General features: G+C 40.9%; 1 protein-coding gene across 3 annotated transcripts in view; it reads left to right on the top strand.

The window, feature by feature from the left end:
- MBOAT2 (membrane bound O-acyltransferase domain containing 2) overlaps positions 1-20,403 on the top strand; it is a 226,817-nt gene that overhangs the window by 149,624 nt on the left and 56,790 nt on the right. For all 3 annotated transcript variants that reach the window (XM_056564137.1, XM_056564139.1, XM_056564138.1), the window contains one exon: positions 2,299-2,354. In XM_056564137.1, the coding sequence (XP_056420112.1) occupies positions 2,299-2,354 (56 nt within the window). The remainder of the gene's footprint in view (positions 1-2,298; positions 2,355-20,403) is intronic.

Below are 20,403 nucleotides of genomic sequence, written 5' to 3'. Positions count from 1 at the left end.
AAGTTACAGACAGAATCCAAAATGCAAGAACCATGACCTGCTCTTTAAAAGGAACAAATGGGGCTTCCTACCAACAAGACCACATACAGCATAAACTTTAAAAGTTCTTCTAGGTATTTTATAAATGGCTGTTAATGCTGCGTACTTTAGGATACAGAGCACTCATATACTTGTTATTTTTAGTTTTCTGAAGGACCTGAAGAACTTTTTTTTTAAGGAATACCGACAAAGACTTACATAATCCAAGACTGGAACAGAATTGTAAAGGCTGGTAGAAAGGATATCTGGTATCGGGGAGATTTATCAAAACCTGTGCAGAGGAAGAGTGGTGCAGTTGCCCATAGCAACCAATCAGATTGCTTCTTTCATTTTCCACAGGCCTCTTTAGAGGCCTGTGGAAAATGAAAGAAGCAATCTGATTGGTTGCTATGGGCAACTGCACCACTCTTCCTCTGCACAGGTTTTGATAAATCTCCCCCTATAATGTTACGAGTCACATTTGGAGACGCCATTTGTAGTCTAAAAGTAGAATGTGAAAGGCTCAACAAATCTCAATTTGGTCAATATTCATTTCTTGATCTCATTACAACAAGATTGTAAGGATACACACAAGGAACAACCACATTGTGGAAAACGAAGTATTTGAGCTACAAAGAAAATTTTCTGTATAACCTGTAAAACTAAAAAGATTATCTTCTGTGTGATCTATTGTATGTTCCTTGGAAAATGATCTTCTGTATGAGCTGTGACTCTCGGAGGAAGATCTACTGTATGACCTATGATTTTGGGAATAGGGTCCTATTTATGGGAAAATCAATATTCTATATGACCCAAGACTCTAGGAAGATGATCTTCTACATGACCTTGGTTAGAGGAATTTCTGTATAATCTTTGAATCTAGGGAAAAGAACTCTTGTACAATTTGTGATGATCTTCTGTCGGACCTGTCGCTTAGGGATGAGGGTCTTCTGTAAGGCCTCTAAATCCAAAGAGAGGATTTTCACTATGCCCTGTAGTTCTGGGGAAAATCTCCTCTATATTCTGTAGTTCTGGGGAAATCATTTTCTCTACAATCTAAGGTTCTGAAGATATAATTATTTGTACGGCTTGTGGTTTTTGGAATGAGATCATCTTTATGTCCTCTTATTTCTGTGACTTGCTGTTCTTCACCTTTTGAAGTTTGGATTTTGTTTGAAGAATAAAGAATTTGCTCTACTGGCATTCTGAATAACCTTAAAAGAGCATTAAAGGTCTAGGTTATCTCTTGTCTACAGAATCACCAAGTATAAATTTATATACTCATAGGGGGAGATTTATCAAAATCTGTCCAGAGGAAAGTTGCTGAGTTGCCCATAGCAACCAATCAGATCTCTTCTTTCGTTTTTTTAGAGGCCTTTTAAAAACTGAAAGAAGCGATCTGATTGGTTGCTATGGGCAACTTAGCAACTTTTCCTCTGAACAGGTTTAGATAGAGTTCTCACATAAAGTATAGTCTTTCCATTTTGATTGCACTTTTCAATTACATAGCAAAAACAAAAACAAAAAGAAAAATAGAAAAATAAAAATAAAGAGAAAAATAGCCAGCACAACTACCTAATACACGGGTGCATGCTGCTGTGGCAAATACAGAGTATACAAAAAAGAAGGTTGCAGCAGCACACTTGGTCAAAAAATGGAGGCTCTTAGTGCACTTTTTGATCAAAACGTGTCCCCCATCCACCACGCGGAAGTGGCCTCATTTCGGATGGGACCCTAACACTCATTTCACTCACCTCTGCTGGGCATAAAGACTCCGACTGGGTGACATGCTGGATACACTATCAATTTAAAAACCTCATGTGAAACAGGGAGGGGTGCACGGCTACAGAGGGTGCCATTCCCCTAAATTGCACAGCAAAAAACAAAAATAACCAGCACAACTACCTAATGCTGCTGTGGCAAATACAGAGTGTACAAAAAAGAAGGTTGCAGCAGCACTCTTGGTGAAAAAAATTGAGGCACTTAACGCACTTTGTGATCTAAACGTGGATCCAGCAAGTCACCCAGTCAGAGGCTGTATGCCCAGCAGAGGTGAGTAAAATGAGTGTTAGGGTCCCATCCGAAATGAGGCCACCTCCGCGTGGTGGATGGGGGGACATGTTTTGATCAAAAAAAGCGCTAAGAGCCTCCATTTTTTTTTACCAAGAGTGCTGCTGCAACCTTCTTTTTTTGTATTTCAATAACATAGTATAGTTTTTTTTTTTTTACATATAGTTTTTATTATTGCACAAATGATTTATTTATTTTCTCTTCCTAAAGGCCAATGATGATTATTACACAGAAAATAACAAGCTTGGCTTTTGAAATCCGAGATGGTAAGATGACATAAATAATATTCTACTCGAATGAATATTTAAATATTTAAATTGATGGAAATGTCATATTCATGTTACATAGGGAATATATTCTCACAGAATGACTGTCAATAATAATAGGAAAATCCTGCACTCACCGCAGCAATGTGAAATACCGTCTTAGACATTTTCAGCCACTAACTGCCTGTGTGATGAGCCACGGTGAATGGCAGGACCACGGGGTGTAGCGGTGTAGGTGGATGGGGAAGATGGTATTAACCCCATGGGCAAGGTGTTATTAACCCCTAATGTTTGTGACGCCAGAGTGGTTTTTGGGTATCGGGAACCACCCAACCGATATCTCCGCTATCCCAATGGCTAGGCAGTGAAATGAGAGTTCACAACCAGGTTATGGCTTAACGGAGGCTTTACAGCTCGGCCAGAATCCCAGAGAGGCGGCCATTAACACAGAAGGACCTCGCAGCTTTCTGGGACCAATTATACTTGTAATAGACTTTAGATCATTGACTTTAGGCTGGACTGGACTGTAGGTAGCGACAGCAGACAGAGACTTGACTTACTGGAAGTGACAGTAGATTTGAGGCCTTCCAGGTAGCTGGACACTAGCACCGAGACATCTGGTCTTGACTGTACCCCAGTTGAAAGAAAAAGGAATTGTAATGGCAACCCCCTTATTAAGGGGGCTGAGCCAAAAGCCCATAGGTCAAGCTGTGGGTCATGTATTAAGCTGGTGACTCTCTGGGTAACATAAACATAGCATGTGACATCTCACAGGTCCTTTAGACAATTACATTAGTATACTGACTATATACCTATTACAATAAATAACATTGTACTAACAGCAGGGGAGACACTGCAGGAGAGCCCCCAGGTCACTGAGGGACTCAACCTGACAGGGCCTAAGTGTAGTACAAATCTATGTTCTGTACTGGGACATTACACCTGTAAATACTTTTTACATTTTATTAAGTTTGAACTTTTGATGTATGATCCTGCAGTTTATCATTTACGTGAGATCAAGATTTAGGGTGTGTTCACACATGGCAGATTTGTATTTTTCTCAATTCTGTATTCCTAGTGTGACACAGTTATAATGTCAGTATGTTTTGTTGAAAGTGCAATGACTGCCTGTAGTGTCTATTAGACATGAGTTGTTTGCCAAAGAAAATTGGCTTTCCAGCCAAATCTAAGACTTGGAGATCCAGAATCTTACTCTCCAGTCTTCCATTCCAATCTGTGCCGACATGGTCTGATTTCCTTCCAAAAGCGTAATGGAGGTGAGCAGTGTCACTGGGGGTTGTGCTGAGTTTTGTGCTGCCATGTTGTTGTGTGGTAATAATTTGAATTATGGTCATAAAAATTATTAATTATGAAAAAAAATTAATTATGAAAATTATAAAAAATCTCAAAATTATGACCTGGTGAATTGTAGACAAAGCTAATCAATACAATTCACATCTGAGTCCGACTATTTCCTCAGATATCAACAAGATCTTTTTATGACGGGATGACATTAATGCTTAAGGATGTAGTTTTGCAATATACAATAATACATAGGTATTATAAAGTATGCAGATTTATTGGTTATAAGATTATAAACATAAATGAGTAATAAACACAATGATATATGCAAATGAATATCAATTAGATCTTAGTAAACAGTACAAGATTGTTAATTGACTACATATAAGTAGAACAATACATGTGAGTAGTTAGTAACTAGTTACAATAAACAAAAGCCACTAGGTTAGAAATATCATATAAAAAGGTTACATATCACTCTATTCAGAGGAACCTCATGATATTAAGATGGGCAATATCTAATCATAGACATATCAATATGGAATGCTAAATACACTCCGCCCCCTTCTAACCAACTACAAATCACATGACTCCAAGAATGCGAAAATCCATCTAAGATATAAATACATGGAAGAACTATGATATACCTCTACCCCATTATGGACTATTTTCTATACATGACTTTGGTAAGACATTAAGACAATTAGCAGAGATGTATGATCTTGCTCTATATTTTAGGAGGAAAAACTTGAAACAAGTTTCCTGTGTGGGAAATACACTTATAACACTTAGCTTGGCGAGTAGGAATTCTATCAATATGTAAGCAATTATTTAATGCTTTGATAGATTATGAGTCCTGATTCTTCTGCAGGTAGAATTAAGTCTCACAATATCCTAAAACTATAATCTCAATATCGAGATTATTAATTATTTTATTTTATTAATTTATTCGCCAATCTAAATGGTATAATACCATCCACATTATCCCAATTAGTCTTAATTAAATGGAATGCCATGTTTGTGTCTCTTACCAAAACTTTGTAGGAACCTTACTTCTGCTCTGAGGAACACTGAACGGTTCATCTCATCGTCAGGGACAGCCATTGGGTTGGTACCGTGTAATCAGTCCTACAGCAGGGACCTACATGGCTTTCATGGCTTCCATCTTGTGGAGCTCTTTCCTTTGTCTTTGTGTGTTCTCTCCAGTTTTCAGTTAGAGCAGTTCAGCCCCCCAGTAGCATCTGGTTTACCAGACTTTTTAATTAGTTTGGAATTCCCCAATGAATGTAGGTTGGGCGTGTACATATGGTAATGTCTATGACATCACTATACTATCCAGAATGCCTTTCCTGTCGGTGTAATGTCACCTCCCCATACACTAGGGGGTGCTATTGCATAAGCGATTAGCATCATTACCATTAAGGGTTAACTGTCAATAATTGGTCTTAAACCAACATTCCACACTTGAAATATGGAGCCATAATTAACAATTCAGGGATTACTTTTGACATCTATAAGTAATCAAACCCTGGATTCTCGTAGACATAGAATCTCCAATTAGACATCTAAATTTATTGAAGAGATAAGAGTTTGATGTAGAACTCTTTCACACATGTGAATCTCCCTGTTTGTCCAGTCTTAGTAATTGATTGTTCGTTACAATAACATTCACTGGCCCTATACAAAGACTCATTCTCAAAGTCTATCTAAACTTTGAGCAATGCTCCCATGAGAATCATATATAAGATAATAGATATATACTGATGTCCTTTACAATACTAACAGTATATGACAATATCATATGTCCTACTGATTACCATATATATATATATATATATATATATATATATAGATAGATAGATAGAACTAATGTTCATTCGGATGAGACATAGTTATACTTATCTCACCCCCTTCTTCTCTCCATTCACCCCCCTTTACCTTGGTAGTAATGTCGTCTAGACAGTGTAACCAGACCCCTTATCAGTCTTATCCCAAACCGCCATAAATAACTAAGTAGACATCTCTACTCCCCGACTGGCATTTATACAGAGAGGGACTTTAGAATTCCTTTTGGTCTATTTCAGAACATACACAAAATGGCTGACATCATGCTATTATGCTATGAAACATATTAAACATGGTGATTCATTTTTGGGATGTCCAAAGTGCATGACAATGTTGGCACTGAACTGGAGGCCAGGGAGCTAGGATTGCCACTACACTTTAGAGCTCTGGACAACCCCTTTAATGCTTATTACACATAGAAGTTTCCACACATATTGGAGGACATTTATTAATCCGCGCCAGTGGTGAAAACTCTGAAAAATCGCCACTTCTGTGCAAAAATGTTCAGGCAAGGGGGACATTAAAAAGGCTGAAAGACTGCTCGGTATAGAGGGTATGCAAAGGTGACCTATGGGCTCCCTGCTAGTCTCCCCCTTATAAACCCTGGGTGGAGCTAGCTTCTCTCTCTTTCTCTTTGAGCTTTGCTCTTGTTCCTGAGGTCCAGTCTAGTCAAGACGTCTCCGAGTGTGTGTCCAGAGCATTGTAGGCCTCAAGTCAAGTCCGGCAGCCACAAGTCAAGTCCTGCAGCCACAAATCAAGTGAACAGTAAGCTAAAGTCATAAACAGTAAGCTAAAGTCATAGCCCTGTCAGTCAAGTCTGTTGTCTATCCAGCATGGCCTGCACTAAATTCTCCAGTCCACTACAAATCCCAGCAATCCTGGGAGGCTTTGTGTCACTGGTGACCTCCTTGGACCCTGGCTTTACTGCATAGACTGTAACAACTATCTACCCTCAGTAAAGCTACCGTTGTTCCGTAACTTGGCGTCGGTGTCTTCATTGCCCCAGTGCCTAGCCCAAGATCCAGCGGTATACCTTCGGGTGGTTAAGGCTAAACCACGCTCTGGCGTCACGAACACAAGGGGTTAATACCATCTTCCTGGGTATAGACCTATTATTATCATGTCCATAGTTATATTATACGGCCCTATTCCCAGATTTTAATCCTATTGCAATATGCATTCCCCTCTACAATGATATGTATACCAAAGAAAAAAAGAGAGCTTTACCACTGCTTTACCAATAAAATCAATAACTTTATTTATATTTCCATAAAACATGATTACCATTACATATATTACGCATGATTAGGTCTTATAATACAACAATCCAATACTTAAAGTGCATGGAGGGAGAGGGATGTCAGTCATTGAACCATTCACTATTATCTGTTGGGTAGCTGGTAGGGTATAAAAGTAATCTGTACCTTTCCTGAAGCTGACGGCAGTCGGAAAACTTATAATATTAACTTTTGATTTCTCAGCCAAGTGTCAAGGAAACAGGACTGAGCTGGTCACGTGTCACTGCCTTGCATGTCGCCTCACTTGTCCTCAATTCCCATCCCTTCTTGATTGAGAGTCCTGTATGTTAGTCAATGAGGGACTTAGAGGTGAGGTCCAGGGAGGAAGTGTACTAAGCTGTGACACTTGAGCAGCTCAGCCACAACCTCTTTGACACTTGCCTGAGAAATAAAAAGGCAATTATATAAGCTTGGCCACTACCATCAGCTCATAGAAAGGTACAGTTAACTTTTATATCCTATAAGCTATCCACTAGTGTCTGCAGACCTGACATTGTTGGATAGCTGTTAGAGCTGACAGATTCTGGATTCTGAGAGTGGAGAGATCTGCCATCTCTTCTCCATTCACATTTTTTTGCTGTAAGATGAGCGACATTGCCTGCATGTCCTTAAAGGGGTACTCCACCCCTAGACATCTTATTCCCTATCCAAAAGATAGGGGATAAGATGTCTGGTGACCCCCTGCAATCTCCCTACTGCACTCGGCGTTCGTTTAGAAGGCTCGTGACATAACGGTTACGCCCCCCTAGTGCAAGTCTATGGGGGGGGGGGGTGCGTGACTGCCATCATGCCCCTCCCACAGACTTGCATTGAGCGGGCGTGGCCGTGACATCATGAACAGGGCATGGCTGTGACGTCACGACGTCACGAGCCTCCACCCTACATCGCCAGTCATCCGGCATGGGGCAAAGTTCGCGCCGTGCACCAGATGTCTGGGGTGCCGCAGCACTGATCGCGGGGGTCCCCAGCGGCAAGACCCCCCACGATCAGACATCTTTTCCCCTTTCCTTTGGATAGGGGATAAGATGTCTAGGGATGGAGTACCCCTTAAAACTTCTCATAAACATGTTTATCAAAGTTGTATCACAATCCCCAAGAGGTGACCTGACAACAGCTCAGCACAAATTCATCAGCTAAAAAAGCCGCCCCCAAACTACCTACAACTCACAGGGGTATCCTGGTAACACAAGGCAGGCTGAGCATGAACTGTAGAACAGCCATGAAATTGAATGCACACAGACACATGGCGGCAATGAGCCTAGCGCCCATTATTACCTACAGCCCCGGTGACTTAATAAACTCGTAGGCTCAAAGGATTCTGTAGACTGACTGAAATCTCTTGTGCATGACACTGAATAAATGAGGAACATACTGTATAACCTCTCATTCATAAAATGTTCATCTGTGACTGCATCGGGTCCAAAGTCCAGTTCAGATTATGTGAAGTGTATTTAATCTACTTAAAGTGAACCTGTCACAGAGACATGTCAAAAGTTTCTAATGGGGTCTTCTCCACCGATCAGGAGAATGAGTCTAGAGAAGTGTGCAGTAGCGACTCCCCGACCCTCGTTGATTTTTGTCTCACTGGCCCATAGACATATAATGAAGCACGCTTATACTGGCTCGTTCTCCTCAGTGGGGGGAGGGGGTCTCAGGACCCTGACCGATAAAAAAAACGACTTTTAACATGTCTTTGTGACATGTCTAAAGTTTTTTAAATGACATTGCCAATTTATTTGAAATCTCTATTTTCAAACTATTACAAAATTCCTCTTAATGTCTACATTAAAGGTCCAGTAACGTTGTATTATTAATAATTAGTGTTGAGCAGCATAGGCCATATTCGAATTCGCGAGATTTCGCGAATATATGGACAAATATTCGTCATATATTCGCTAAATTTGCATATTCGTAATATTCACGTTATATTTTCGCATATGCGGAAATTAACATTAACGAAAATTTGCATGTGCGAAAATTACCATATGCGAAAAATTAGCATAAACGAAAATTTGCATATGCTAATTTTCCCATGTGCGAAAATTCGTACGCCAGTCTCACACAGTATTAGAGCCTTCTTTATACCACATAAGCTGGAAGCAGAGAGGGGTGATCACTGTGATGTGTACTGAGAAAAAAAATAAAAAATATTCGTAATTTCGAATATATAGTGCTATATTGGCGAATATTCGCGAATAATATTCGCATTACGAATATTTGCGAGCAACACTAGTGTTGACCACCAGACGAAGGGGCAGCCGACACGCCCCCTCAAAAAAAGTGCTATGGCAGAGCCAGAGATTGCCAAAGGCAGCGCTGCATCAGTCCCCCAAAAAATTTGAGTTCCTGGATATAAATATCTATATTCAGGATGGCTGTTCGCATACTGCCACCTATTTTAAGGAGGTGGATGCAAACAGATACCTCGACTTTAACAGTTGCCATCTTAAATAATGGAAGAAGAACATTCCATTCGGTCAAATGAAAAGAATCCGAAGGAATTGTTCTTCCACACAAAAATGCCAGCAACAACTAGATAACCTGGAGGATCGTTTTAAACAAAAAGGGTATCCCAAACCCCTTATACAAGGAGCACGCCAGAGAGTGGACGAATTAGAACAAAGTGCTTGCTTGAAAAATAATAAACAGGGTAATGCAGAGGGGGGTTATAATGATGGATTTGATTCTGTTTTTCTAACTAGGTATTACACTTCACACACCAATATTTTTTTTTTAAAATATTTACATTTTTTTGTATAGCTAATATCACCAGCTTATATTATTGTTTCATGATTACTGGCACCATATGTAGTCCCCCAGTTATTCTTCTTTAGATGTTTTTCCAAATCCTGTGCAGTATCTCTCCCAGAAGTCCACTTGATGGCCCCCGTGGTGGTCTACACCCCGAAGTCATCAATTTTTACTCTAAGAGAGAGTGTGCAGCTGTTTCTGGAGACGGTCAACAATAACCTCTGCATGGTGGAATAATAGGTCACGATGTTTATCAGGATCAGTAGAAGCATCACCCACTCGATGATTATGATGGGGATTTCACGGATCTCGTCCCAGTCTTCATCATTATAGAATAAATCCTTTAATGTTTCATATCCAAAATAGAAAATTACACAGACAAAAGTCAGGCCACAGCAGGTGCATCTACTATGGTGGATGACTTTTTTTGCTCCTGGTAATTTATACATCTGGATGGACTGCCCAAGGTAGTATAAGGCTTCACATGTAATGGAAATTATCGTGCTGACAAAGTGTATCCAGGGATATTCTTCGGGGGACAATACATGCATGACAGCTGTGGCAAAACAGGAGGCCCACACAATGGCCAGCAGGATCCTCTGGATCAGGACCTGATGACCACTGAACTCTTCAGTATGCATAACCATATACTTATAAATAAGAAAGGTTAGTACCAAAGTGCCAATGGACGTCCCTATGAATCCAATTCTAAATAATATGCTTTCGGGAAAGAAATTTCCCACGTCACTGTGAAGGAAAAGAAACCAATGTTATTATGGATATTTCCTCACTCTCAGCCCATGAAATAAGAATCATGTGCTTGTTTATCTTACCTGATGCTCATCAGTGGCGAGGCGGCATGGCCGAGGACGACCGTCATGATGAAGCTGGTGGCAAGCCAGGCCGCACACCAAAACGCCAACAGAAGGGGGACGAACCCCAAACCTTTTAGCTCCATTTCAGACAAGTAGATGAAGAAGACGCTAATCTCACTAATCTCACTAATCTCACTGGAACAATCTGCAGAATGAAGGCTCGGGCGGCTGTCAGTGGAATGTCAGGACTCCAGCTGTCTATGACATCACATGTGACATGTCAGAATGACTGCTTGTTTCTTGAAGCTGCCATGATTTAGTATCTGCTATAGACAGAACCTGATGTTTTTACTATGGACCTTACAGACCCAAGAACCAAAGTAATTAATGCAGGGGCTCCATTTTGATCATCTCATATTTCACATTATTTGAGTTCCAGGGCTCAGATACATTTGCACCCTCTATAGCAGTGGTCTTCAAGCTGTGAACCCCCAACCGCTGCAGAACCACAACTCCCAGCATGCCCAGACAGCAACTTCGCATAAGGAAATAGTCTAATTAAACTTTTCTTATATATAGAATCCCTGAAATCTTCAATCTCTCCTTTTATTGGTTTATGATCTGCATTACTTATTTGTAAAAAAAAACAATGTTTCTGATTGTCTGCCACCCCATACTTATGGGCTATCTCTTCAAACGACTTTATTTGACCTAAAGCGTATAATTGATTTACATAAATAAGCCCCTTTTCATCCAAAAGAGTGAATCTTTAATTTTAAGGAATTCTTTAAGTGCTTTATTCGACCATAAAGAAGTAAAGTCAAAACTCCATGTGATTTAAAAAAAATTTTAAGTTCCTCCCATACTTTATCATATAGATATGCATGGGTGTAGTGAGTATCCCAGCTTCCAAAATCTCAAAAATATCCTTAGAACGACCCATTAGGGTATGTTCACACTACAGTGTGTGAACGGAATCTCCGCTCGCTGAATTCAGCGACCAGAGATTCAGACTGGCAGCCGGCGGCGGCGGTAGAACCGGGCGGCACTGAGCCGTCACCATTGACAGCTATGCCTTGCTCGCGGACTTCCGTGCAAAAAATGAACATGTTCTTTCTTTGCTCGGAACAATTTCAGCGGCGAAATTCCGCAGTGTGAACGGGTCTCGCGGAACCCATTTCCCTCCTTCTCATAATAGTCAGCAATTTTAGTGCTAAAAGGTACCTAAAAAAAAAGTGCCCAACCCCCATCGTGCTCAGCTAACGTTAAAGAAACATATATCATTCTCATTCTCGTGCTTTCCTGGCCCAAAGTAGTGAATTTAATAAAGAAATAAGAGCTTGGAACCATTTTTCTGATATCCATACAGTATAGAAACATAGAATGTGTCGGCAGATAAGAACCATTTGGCCCATCTAGTCTGCCCAATAATCTGAATACTATGAATAGTCCCTGGCCCTATCTTATATGAAGGATAGCCTTATGCCTATCCCATGCATGCTTAAACTCCTTCACTGTATTTGCAGCGACTAGTATTGTTCACGAATATTCGCAATTCGAATTTTAATCGCTAATATAGCATATTCGCGAATTCGTGAATATTGCAAATATAGCACTATATATTCATAATTACGAATATTTGCTTTTTTGTGCATATGTGAAAATTTGAGCGCATATGCGCAAATTTGCGAATATTGAGCCCTCCCTTCATTAATGGTATAGAGAACTGTGACTAGTGCATCAACTCTGTGATTTTTTGCCCATTAAAACCAATAGGCTTATTATGGTCTATGGGGATCTCACTGCATGTAAGATAAGCAGGACCGTCTCGGCAGACCAGGGGGATGGGAAACCGTCACTGGTTCGAGTCCCAAGGTGGACAGAGTGTTACAGTGTTGTGGTTAAACTTTACTTTCCTGGAAAAGCTGTTGAGTTGCCCATAACAACCAATCAAATTGCTTCCTTCATTTTTCAGAGGCTTTTTCAAAAATGAAAGAAGAACTTTTCCTCTGGACAGGTTTTGATAAATCTCCCTCTATGGGGGAGATTCATCAAGACCAGTGTAGAGGAAGAGTTGTGCAGTTGCCCATAGCAACCAATCAGATTGCTTCTTTCATCTTTCACAATACCTCTGCAAAATGAAAGAAGCGATCTGATTGGTTGCTATGGGCAACTCAGCAGATTTTCCTGGGAAAGTTTCTGAGTTGCCCATAGCAACCTATCAGATTGCTTCCTTGATTTTTCAGAGGCCTTTTCAAAAATGAAAGAAGCAATCTGATTGGTTGCTATGGGCAACTGCACAACTCTTCCTCTACACTGGTTTTGATTAATCTTCCCCATAGAGGGAGATCTATCAAAACCTGTCCAGAGGAAAAGTTTCTGAGTTGCCCATAGCAACCAATCAGATTACTTCCTTCATTTTTCAGAGGCTTTTTCAAAAATGAAAGAAGCGATCTGATTGGTTGCTATGGGCAACTCAGCAGCTTTTCCCCATAGACCACAATGGGCCTACTGGTTTCAATGGGCAAAAAATCACTAGACACAGTTCTCTATACCATTAAAGGGGTACTCCGGCGAAAACCTTTTTTTCTTTTAACCCCTTAACGACGCAGGACGTATATTTACGTCCTGCGCCGGCTCCCGCTATATGAAGCGGGATCGCGCCGCGACCCGCGGCTAATACCACACATCGCCGATCGCGGCGATGTGCGATATTAACCCTAAAGCGAAAGTGACCCGGCTGCTCAGTCGGGCTGTTCGGGACTGCCACGGTGAAATCGCGGCGTCCCGAACAGCTGACCGGACACCGGGAGGGCCCTTACCTGCCTCCTCGGTGTCCGATCGGCGAATGACTGCTCCGTGCCTGAGATCCAGGCAGGAGCAGTCAAGCGCCGATAACACTGATCACAGGCGTGTTAATATACGCCTGTGATCTGTATAAAAGATCAGTGTGTGCAGTGTTATAGGTCCCTATGGGACCTATAACACTGCAAAAAAAATGTAAAAAAAAAAGGGTTAATAAAGGTCATTTCACCCCTTCCCTAATAAAAGTTTGAATCACCCCCCCTTTTTCCATAAAAAAAATAAAACAGTGTAAAAAAAAATAAAAATAAACATATGTGGTATCGCCGCGTGCGTAAATGTCCGAACTATAAAAATATATCATTAATTAAACCGCACGGTCAATGGCGTACGCGCAAAAAAATTCCAAAGTCCAAAAAAGCGTATTTTGGTCACTTTTTATACCATTACAAAATGAATAAAAAGTGATCAAAAAGTCCGATCAAAACAAAAATCATACCGATTAAAACTTCAGATCACGGCGCAAAAAATGAGTCCTCATACCGCCCTGTACGTGGAAAAATAAAAAAATTATAGGGGTCAGAAGATGACATTTTTAAACGTATAAATTTTCCTGCATGTAGTTATGATTTTTTTCAGAAGTGTGACAAAATCAAACCTATATAAGTAGGGTATCATTTTAACCGTATGGACCTACAGAATAATGATAAGACATCATTTTTACCGAAATATGCACTGCGTAGAAACGGAAGCCCCCAAAAGTTACAAAATGGCATTTTTTCTTCGATTTTGTCGCACAATGATTTTTTTTTTCCGTTTCGCCGTGCATTTTTGGGTAAAATGACTAATGTCACTGCAAAGTAGAATTGGCGACGCAAAAAATAAGCCAAAATATGGATTTTTAGGTGGAAAATTGAAAGGGTTATGATTTTTAAAAGGTAAGGAGGAAAAAACAAAAGTGCAAAAACGGAAAAACCCTGAGTCCTTAAGGGGTTAAATCAACTGGCTCCGGAAAGTTAAACAGATTTGTAAATTACTTCTATTAAAAAATCGTAATCCTTCCTGTACTTATTAGCTGCTGAATACTACAGAGGAAATTATTTTCTTTTTGGAATCCTCTCTGATGACATCACGAGCACAGTGCTCTCTGCTGACGTTATTATAATAATACGTCTTTATTTATTTATTGTTGTCCTTAGTGGGATATGAACCCTCTCCAGCTCCACTATATCTTTCTTGAACACTGGTCCCCAGTACTGTACACAGTATTTTATGTGAGGTCTGACTAGTGATTTTTACAGCAGTAGAATTATTTCCTTATCGTCGGCATCTATGCCCCTATTGATGTACCCCATGATTTTATTAGCCTTGGCAGCAGCTGCCCGACACTGGTCACTACAGCTAAGTTTACTGTTACCTAAGACTCCTAACTCCTTTTCCATGTCAGTCGTCCCAAGTGTTCTCCCATTTAATACATAATCCCAGCTCGGATTTTTCTTCCCCATGTGCATTACCTTACATTTATCAGTGTTGAACCTCATCTGCCACTTCCCAGCCCAAACCTCCAACCTATCCAGATCCATTTGTAACAGTGCATTGTCCTCTATAGTGTTTACCGCTTTACAGAGTTTGGTGTCATCTGCAAAGATTGCTACTTTACTTTTCAACCCCTCTGCAAGGTCATTCATGAATATATTAAATAGGACAGGACCCAAGACGGACCCCTGTGGTACCCCACTAGTAACAGTCACCCAATCAGAATAAGTACCATTAATAACCACCCTGTTTACTATCATTGAGCCAGTTACTTACCCACTTGCACACATTCTCCCCCAGCCCAAACCTTCTCATTTTATGCACCAACCTTTAATGTGGAACCGTATCAAATGCTTTGGAAAAATCCAGATATACGACATCCAGCGATTGCCCCTGGTCCAGTCTGGTGCTCACCTCCTCATAAAAGCTGATCAGGTTAGTTTGACAGGATCAATCCCTCATAAATCCATGCTGATACAGGGTCATACATTTATTTTTATCAAGATATTCCAAAATAGCATCTCTTAGGAAACCCTCAAAAAATTTACATACAACCGAGGTTAGACTAAGAGGTTTATAATTCCCGGGGTCACCTTTTGACCCCTTCTTAAATATTGGCACCACATTTGCCATGCGCCAGTCCTGGGGAACAGTCCCTGTCACTATAGAGTCCCTGAATATAAAAAATAGGGGTCTGTCTATTACATTACTTAATTCCTTTAGAACATGGGGGTGAATACCATCTAGACCTGGTGATTTGTCTATTTTGATTTTTTGTAGGTGGCACTGTACTTCTTCCTGGGTTAGACAGGTGACCTGTACAGGGGAGTTTACCTTATCACACTGTATTTCACCTGGCATTTCATTTTCCTCAGTGAATACAGTGGAGAAGAATTTGTTTAGTATATTTGCTTTTTCCTGATCACCGTTTATAATTTCTTCCTCATCATTTTTTAAAGGGCCAACACTTTAATTTTTATATAGTAGAACGAAAAAGAAGTCGGCGACTCACCAGAGCTGATTTTCAAGCAGTTTCTTCTTTATTAGTACTCACATACATGGGGAGAGAAAGACGTACTAGACTGTACGTCTTTCTCTCCCCATGTATGTGAGTACTAATAAAGAAGAAACTGCTTGAAAATCAGCTCCAGTGAGTCGCCGACTTCTTTTTCGTTCTACTGTTATAAGACCACTGCTTAAGACTGCTGAGACACAATTAGCTCCTAGCAGGCTATAACTACCCCTCCCCCTTACTACAATAAATACTTAAATAATAACTGACACAACAACAATTTAACTTTTCCGTGGGTGGGGATCGGCCACAGCTTTATTTATAAAATTACTTATATAAATAACAATTTAACTGTAACAAAGACACCGATTGGCTTCTTACCAACCCGAGAGGTGCTGCCACACCGTCCTGTGTGGAGGTCTACCCCGGGTTGACCCCGCTTTCACCGTCTTCTTACCGCCAAGCTGTGACTTACAATAAACAAAGATACAAAAAGGGAGGGAGGGAGGGAGGGCAAAACTCCGGGTCCTGGGCAGATTGAGGGGGGAAGGGAGGCACCACAGCTATAAATACCCAGGGGAGGGCCCCTGAAAGCCCGGGAAACTATTAAACCCCTGATTGGTGCACTCCTTCCCCCCCCACCCATGGGACATACCACTGTAGCCATTTGCAAGTTTTACAGGCGGGGGAGGGGGCTAAAAACCTTGCCTGTATATTTCTTAACCTCTTACTGCTCACCAGTCAGGGGGCAAGCTAGTTATGCACAGCTTGCCCCTCCATGTCCAGTCAGAGCACCACCAAGGTTTCACAGAAGCAGCCCATCCAATTATCCTTTTTCCACTAGTCCCACGTTTACAGACTGAGTAGTGCCGATCTCACTTGCCTATTTTACCTGTGTTTTAATTTTAATATAATTAAAGAACATTTTGGGGTTAGTTATACTCTCTTTGGCAATGAGTCTTTCTGTCTCTATTTTTGCGGCTTTTATCTGTTTTTTACATATTTCACATTTTTCTCTATAGCTTTTTAATGCTTCTTCACTGCTGTCCTGTTTTAGTAATTGAAATGCTTTATTTTTGTCATTTATTGCCCCCTTAACATTTTTATTCATCCATATTGGTTTTATTTTATTTCTGACCCTTTTATTCCCATAAAGTATATACATCTTATAGTGAAAATTTAAGATATTTTTAAAAGTCTCCCATTTAGTGTCAGTATTGTTCTTTTTGAGGACATTATCCCATTTTATATTGTTATGGGCTTCTCTGAGTTGATCAAACTTTGCCTTCCGAAAGTTCATTGTTTTTGTGGCCCCTCGAGAGATTCCCTTATTGAACAACAAGTTATAATGTATTAAATTATGATCACTATTTCCTAGGTGTCCATCTACCTGCACATTAGTTACTCTGTCAGGTAGAGTACGTTGGGAAATATTAAGTCTAGTAGGGCGTCTCCTCTGGTCGGGCCCTGCACCATTTGGGACAGATAATTGTCTTTAGCTATAGTCAGAAACCTGTTTCCTTTAAAGTCGAAGTTGGCCCAGTTCTCCATGAACCCAAACCCCTCCTTCCTACACTAGCTTCTGAGCCACTTGTTTACCTCCCTAATCTGGCTCGTAATACAGGTAATATTTCAGAAAATATTACCTTGGAGGTCCTTGCCTTAAGCTTGCAGCCTAAGTCCCTGAAATCCTTTTTAAGGACACTCCATCTACCTCTTACTTTGTCATTGGTGCCAATATGTACCATGACTGCTGGGTCTTCTCCAGCCCCACCCAGCAACCTGTCAACCCGATCCGCGATGTGCCGAACTCGAGCGCCAGGAAGACAACACACTGTTTGGCGATCCCGGTCTTTGTGACAGATCGCCCTGTCTGTCCCTCTAATAATTGAGTCCCCCACTACCAGTACCTGTCTGGCCTCCCCTGCTCTTCTCCCTCCCTCCTTACTGGAGCAGACACCCCCCCTGGCGGTCAGAGGCAGAGTCCTGCTGCAGTACCGCTAGCTCTGAAATGGCATCCCCCTCATCTGCCAACAGGGCAAACTTGTTGGGGTGTGCCAGTTCAGGACTAGCCTCCCTGACACTTTTACCTCTACCTGTTTTCTAACTGTAACCCAGCTAACTGCCTGACTGTCCTGCACCTCCGTCCCACTATCCTCCCCCACCTCTACCCCAGAGAGTACTTGCTCAGTGAGCAGGAGATTCCTCTCCGGGTTGTCAATGCATCTCAGTTTTGCCAGTTGCTCCTCTAGATCCAGGATCTGGGCTTCCAAATGAGCAACACGCACACATCTCGCACAACAATATGCACCCTCAAACTGCAGTTCAAGGATTGCATACATTGTGCAAGATGCACACTGGACTGCCTTTTCCAACATGGAGGTCATACTAGATTTGGGGATTGCAAAAATTTACAGAAAAGAAAAAAATATATATATTTCTATTTAAACTTCCTGAATTTAAAGTCCCTTAATTTTAAGTCCCCTCACTTTTATACTCACTCACTTGTATGCTTCACACTCTTGTATACAGACAAACAATCGCTAGCTCAACATAGTGTATTTGCTTTATATTTATCACAACCACAACCACCTCTCTTCCACTGCCTAGGAGTGAATTCACTTTAGTGAAACTTTTTTTTTTTTTTTTTCATTTACACATCCGAATTTAACGAAAAGTCGTCAAAGACCTGTGGGGTGTTAAGGCTCACTGGACCCCTTGGTACGTGCCTTGAGGGGTGTAGTTTCCAAAATGGTATGCCATGTGGGGTTTTCTGCTGTTCTGGCACCATAGGGGCTTCCAAAATGTGACATGCCCCCCAAAAACCATTTCAGCAAAAATTCACTCTCCAAAATCCCATTGTTGCTCCTTCCCTTCTGAGCCCTCTACTGCACCAGCCGAACACTTGACATACACATATGAGGTATTTCCTTTCTCTAGAGAAATTGGGTTACAAATTTTGGGGGACTTTTTCTCCTATTACCCCTTGTAAAAATTCAAAAACTGGGTCTACAAGAACATGCGAGTGTAAAAAATGGAGATTTTGAATTTCCTCCTTCACTTTGCTGCTATTCCTATGAAACACCTAAAGGGTTAACACACTTACCCAAATGTCATTTTGGATACTTTGAGGGGTGCAGTTTTTATAATGGGGTCATTTGTGGGGTATTTCTAATATGAAGGCCCTTCAAATCCACTTCAAAACTGAACTGGTCCCTGAAAAATTCCAATTTAGAAAATTTTGTGAAAAATTGGAAAAGTGCTGCTGAACTTTGAAGCCCTCTGATGTCTTCCAAAAGTAAAAACCTGTCAACTTTATGATGAAAATATAAAGTAGACATATTGTATCTGTGAATCAATATATAATTTATTTGGAATGTCTGTTTTTGTTACAAGCAGAGAGCTTCAAAGTTAGAAAAATGCTAAATTTTCAATTTTTTCATCAAATTGTGGAATTTTTCACCAAGAAATGATGCAAGCCTCAACAAAAATTTACCACTAACATGAAGTAGAATATGTCACGAAAAAACTATCTCAGAATCAGAATGAAAAGTAAAAGCATCCCAGAGTTATTAATGCTTAAAATGACAGTGGTCAGATGTGCAAAAAATGGCTGGGTCCTTAAGGTGAAAATGGGCTGGTTCCTTAAGGGGTTAAACCCCACTGGCATTTGACAGATCTTTGGAACAGTGGGCTGTGCAAATGAAAAATTTTAATTTTTCATTTTGACAGACCACTGCTCAAAAAAATCTATCAGACACCTGTGAGATGTAAATGCTCACTGCACTTCTTATTAGGGCTGTAGTTTCCAAAATGTGGTCACATCGGGGGGGGGGGGGGGGGGGCACTGTTCCGGCACCATGGAGGCCTAAACGCACATGGCCTTCAATTTCAGCCAGATTCTCTCTCGAAAAGCCCAATGGTGCTGCTTCTCTTCTGAGCCATGTAGTTCACCCGCAGAGCACTTTACATCCACATGTGGGGTATTTTCTGACTCAGAAGAAATGGGGTTACAAATTTTGTGGGGCATTTTCTCCTATTACCCCTTGTGAAAATGATAAAATTGGGGTAACAACAGCATTTTAGGGAAAAAAATATAAATTTTTTTTATTTTCACCTCCAACTTTAACTAAAATTTGTCAAACACCTGTGGGATGTTAAGGCTCACTATACCCCTTGTTACTTTACGTGAGGGGTGTAGTTTTCCAAATGGTGGTCACATATGGGTGTTTTTTATGTTTATGTCAGAACTGCTGTAACTACCAGCCACCCCTGTGCAAATCACCTATTTAAGCCTCAAATGTATATGGTACACTCTATTTACACTAACATGCTGGTGTAGACCCCAAATTTACCTTTTCTTAAGGTGTAAAAGAAGAGAAAAAAAATTTGTAACCCAAAACTGTTGCCTTGAAATATGAGAGGGCTCCAAAGTGAAAGAGCACCATGTGCATTTGAGGCCTAAATTAGGGATTTGCATCCACCACCAAATTACCCTAAGGCAGTGCTTCCCAAATAGGGTGTCTCCAGCTGTAGCAAAACTCCCAGCATGCCAGGACAGTCAATGGCTATGCCGATGTGCTGGCCCCTGTATCACCCGTCATTACGCACAGAGTAAGTTTGCTGACCGCAGGGTGCCGCAACCGAGATCACAGGGGTCCTTTGGAGAGGGGATAAGATGTCTTGGT

Source organism: Hyla sarda, chromosome 3 (assembly GCF_029499605.1).
Source record: "Hyla sarda isolate aHylSar1 chromosome 3, aHylSar1.hap1, whole genome shotgun sequence".
NCBI classification, from domain to species: domain Eukaryota; kingdom Metazoa; phylum Chordata; class Amphibia; order Anura; family Hylidae; genus Hyla; species Hyla sarda.
This window is presented reverse-complemented; position numbering and strand designations above follow the sequence as displayed.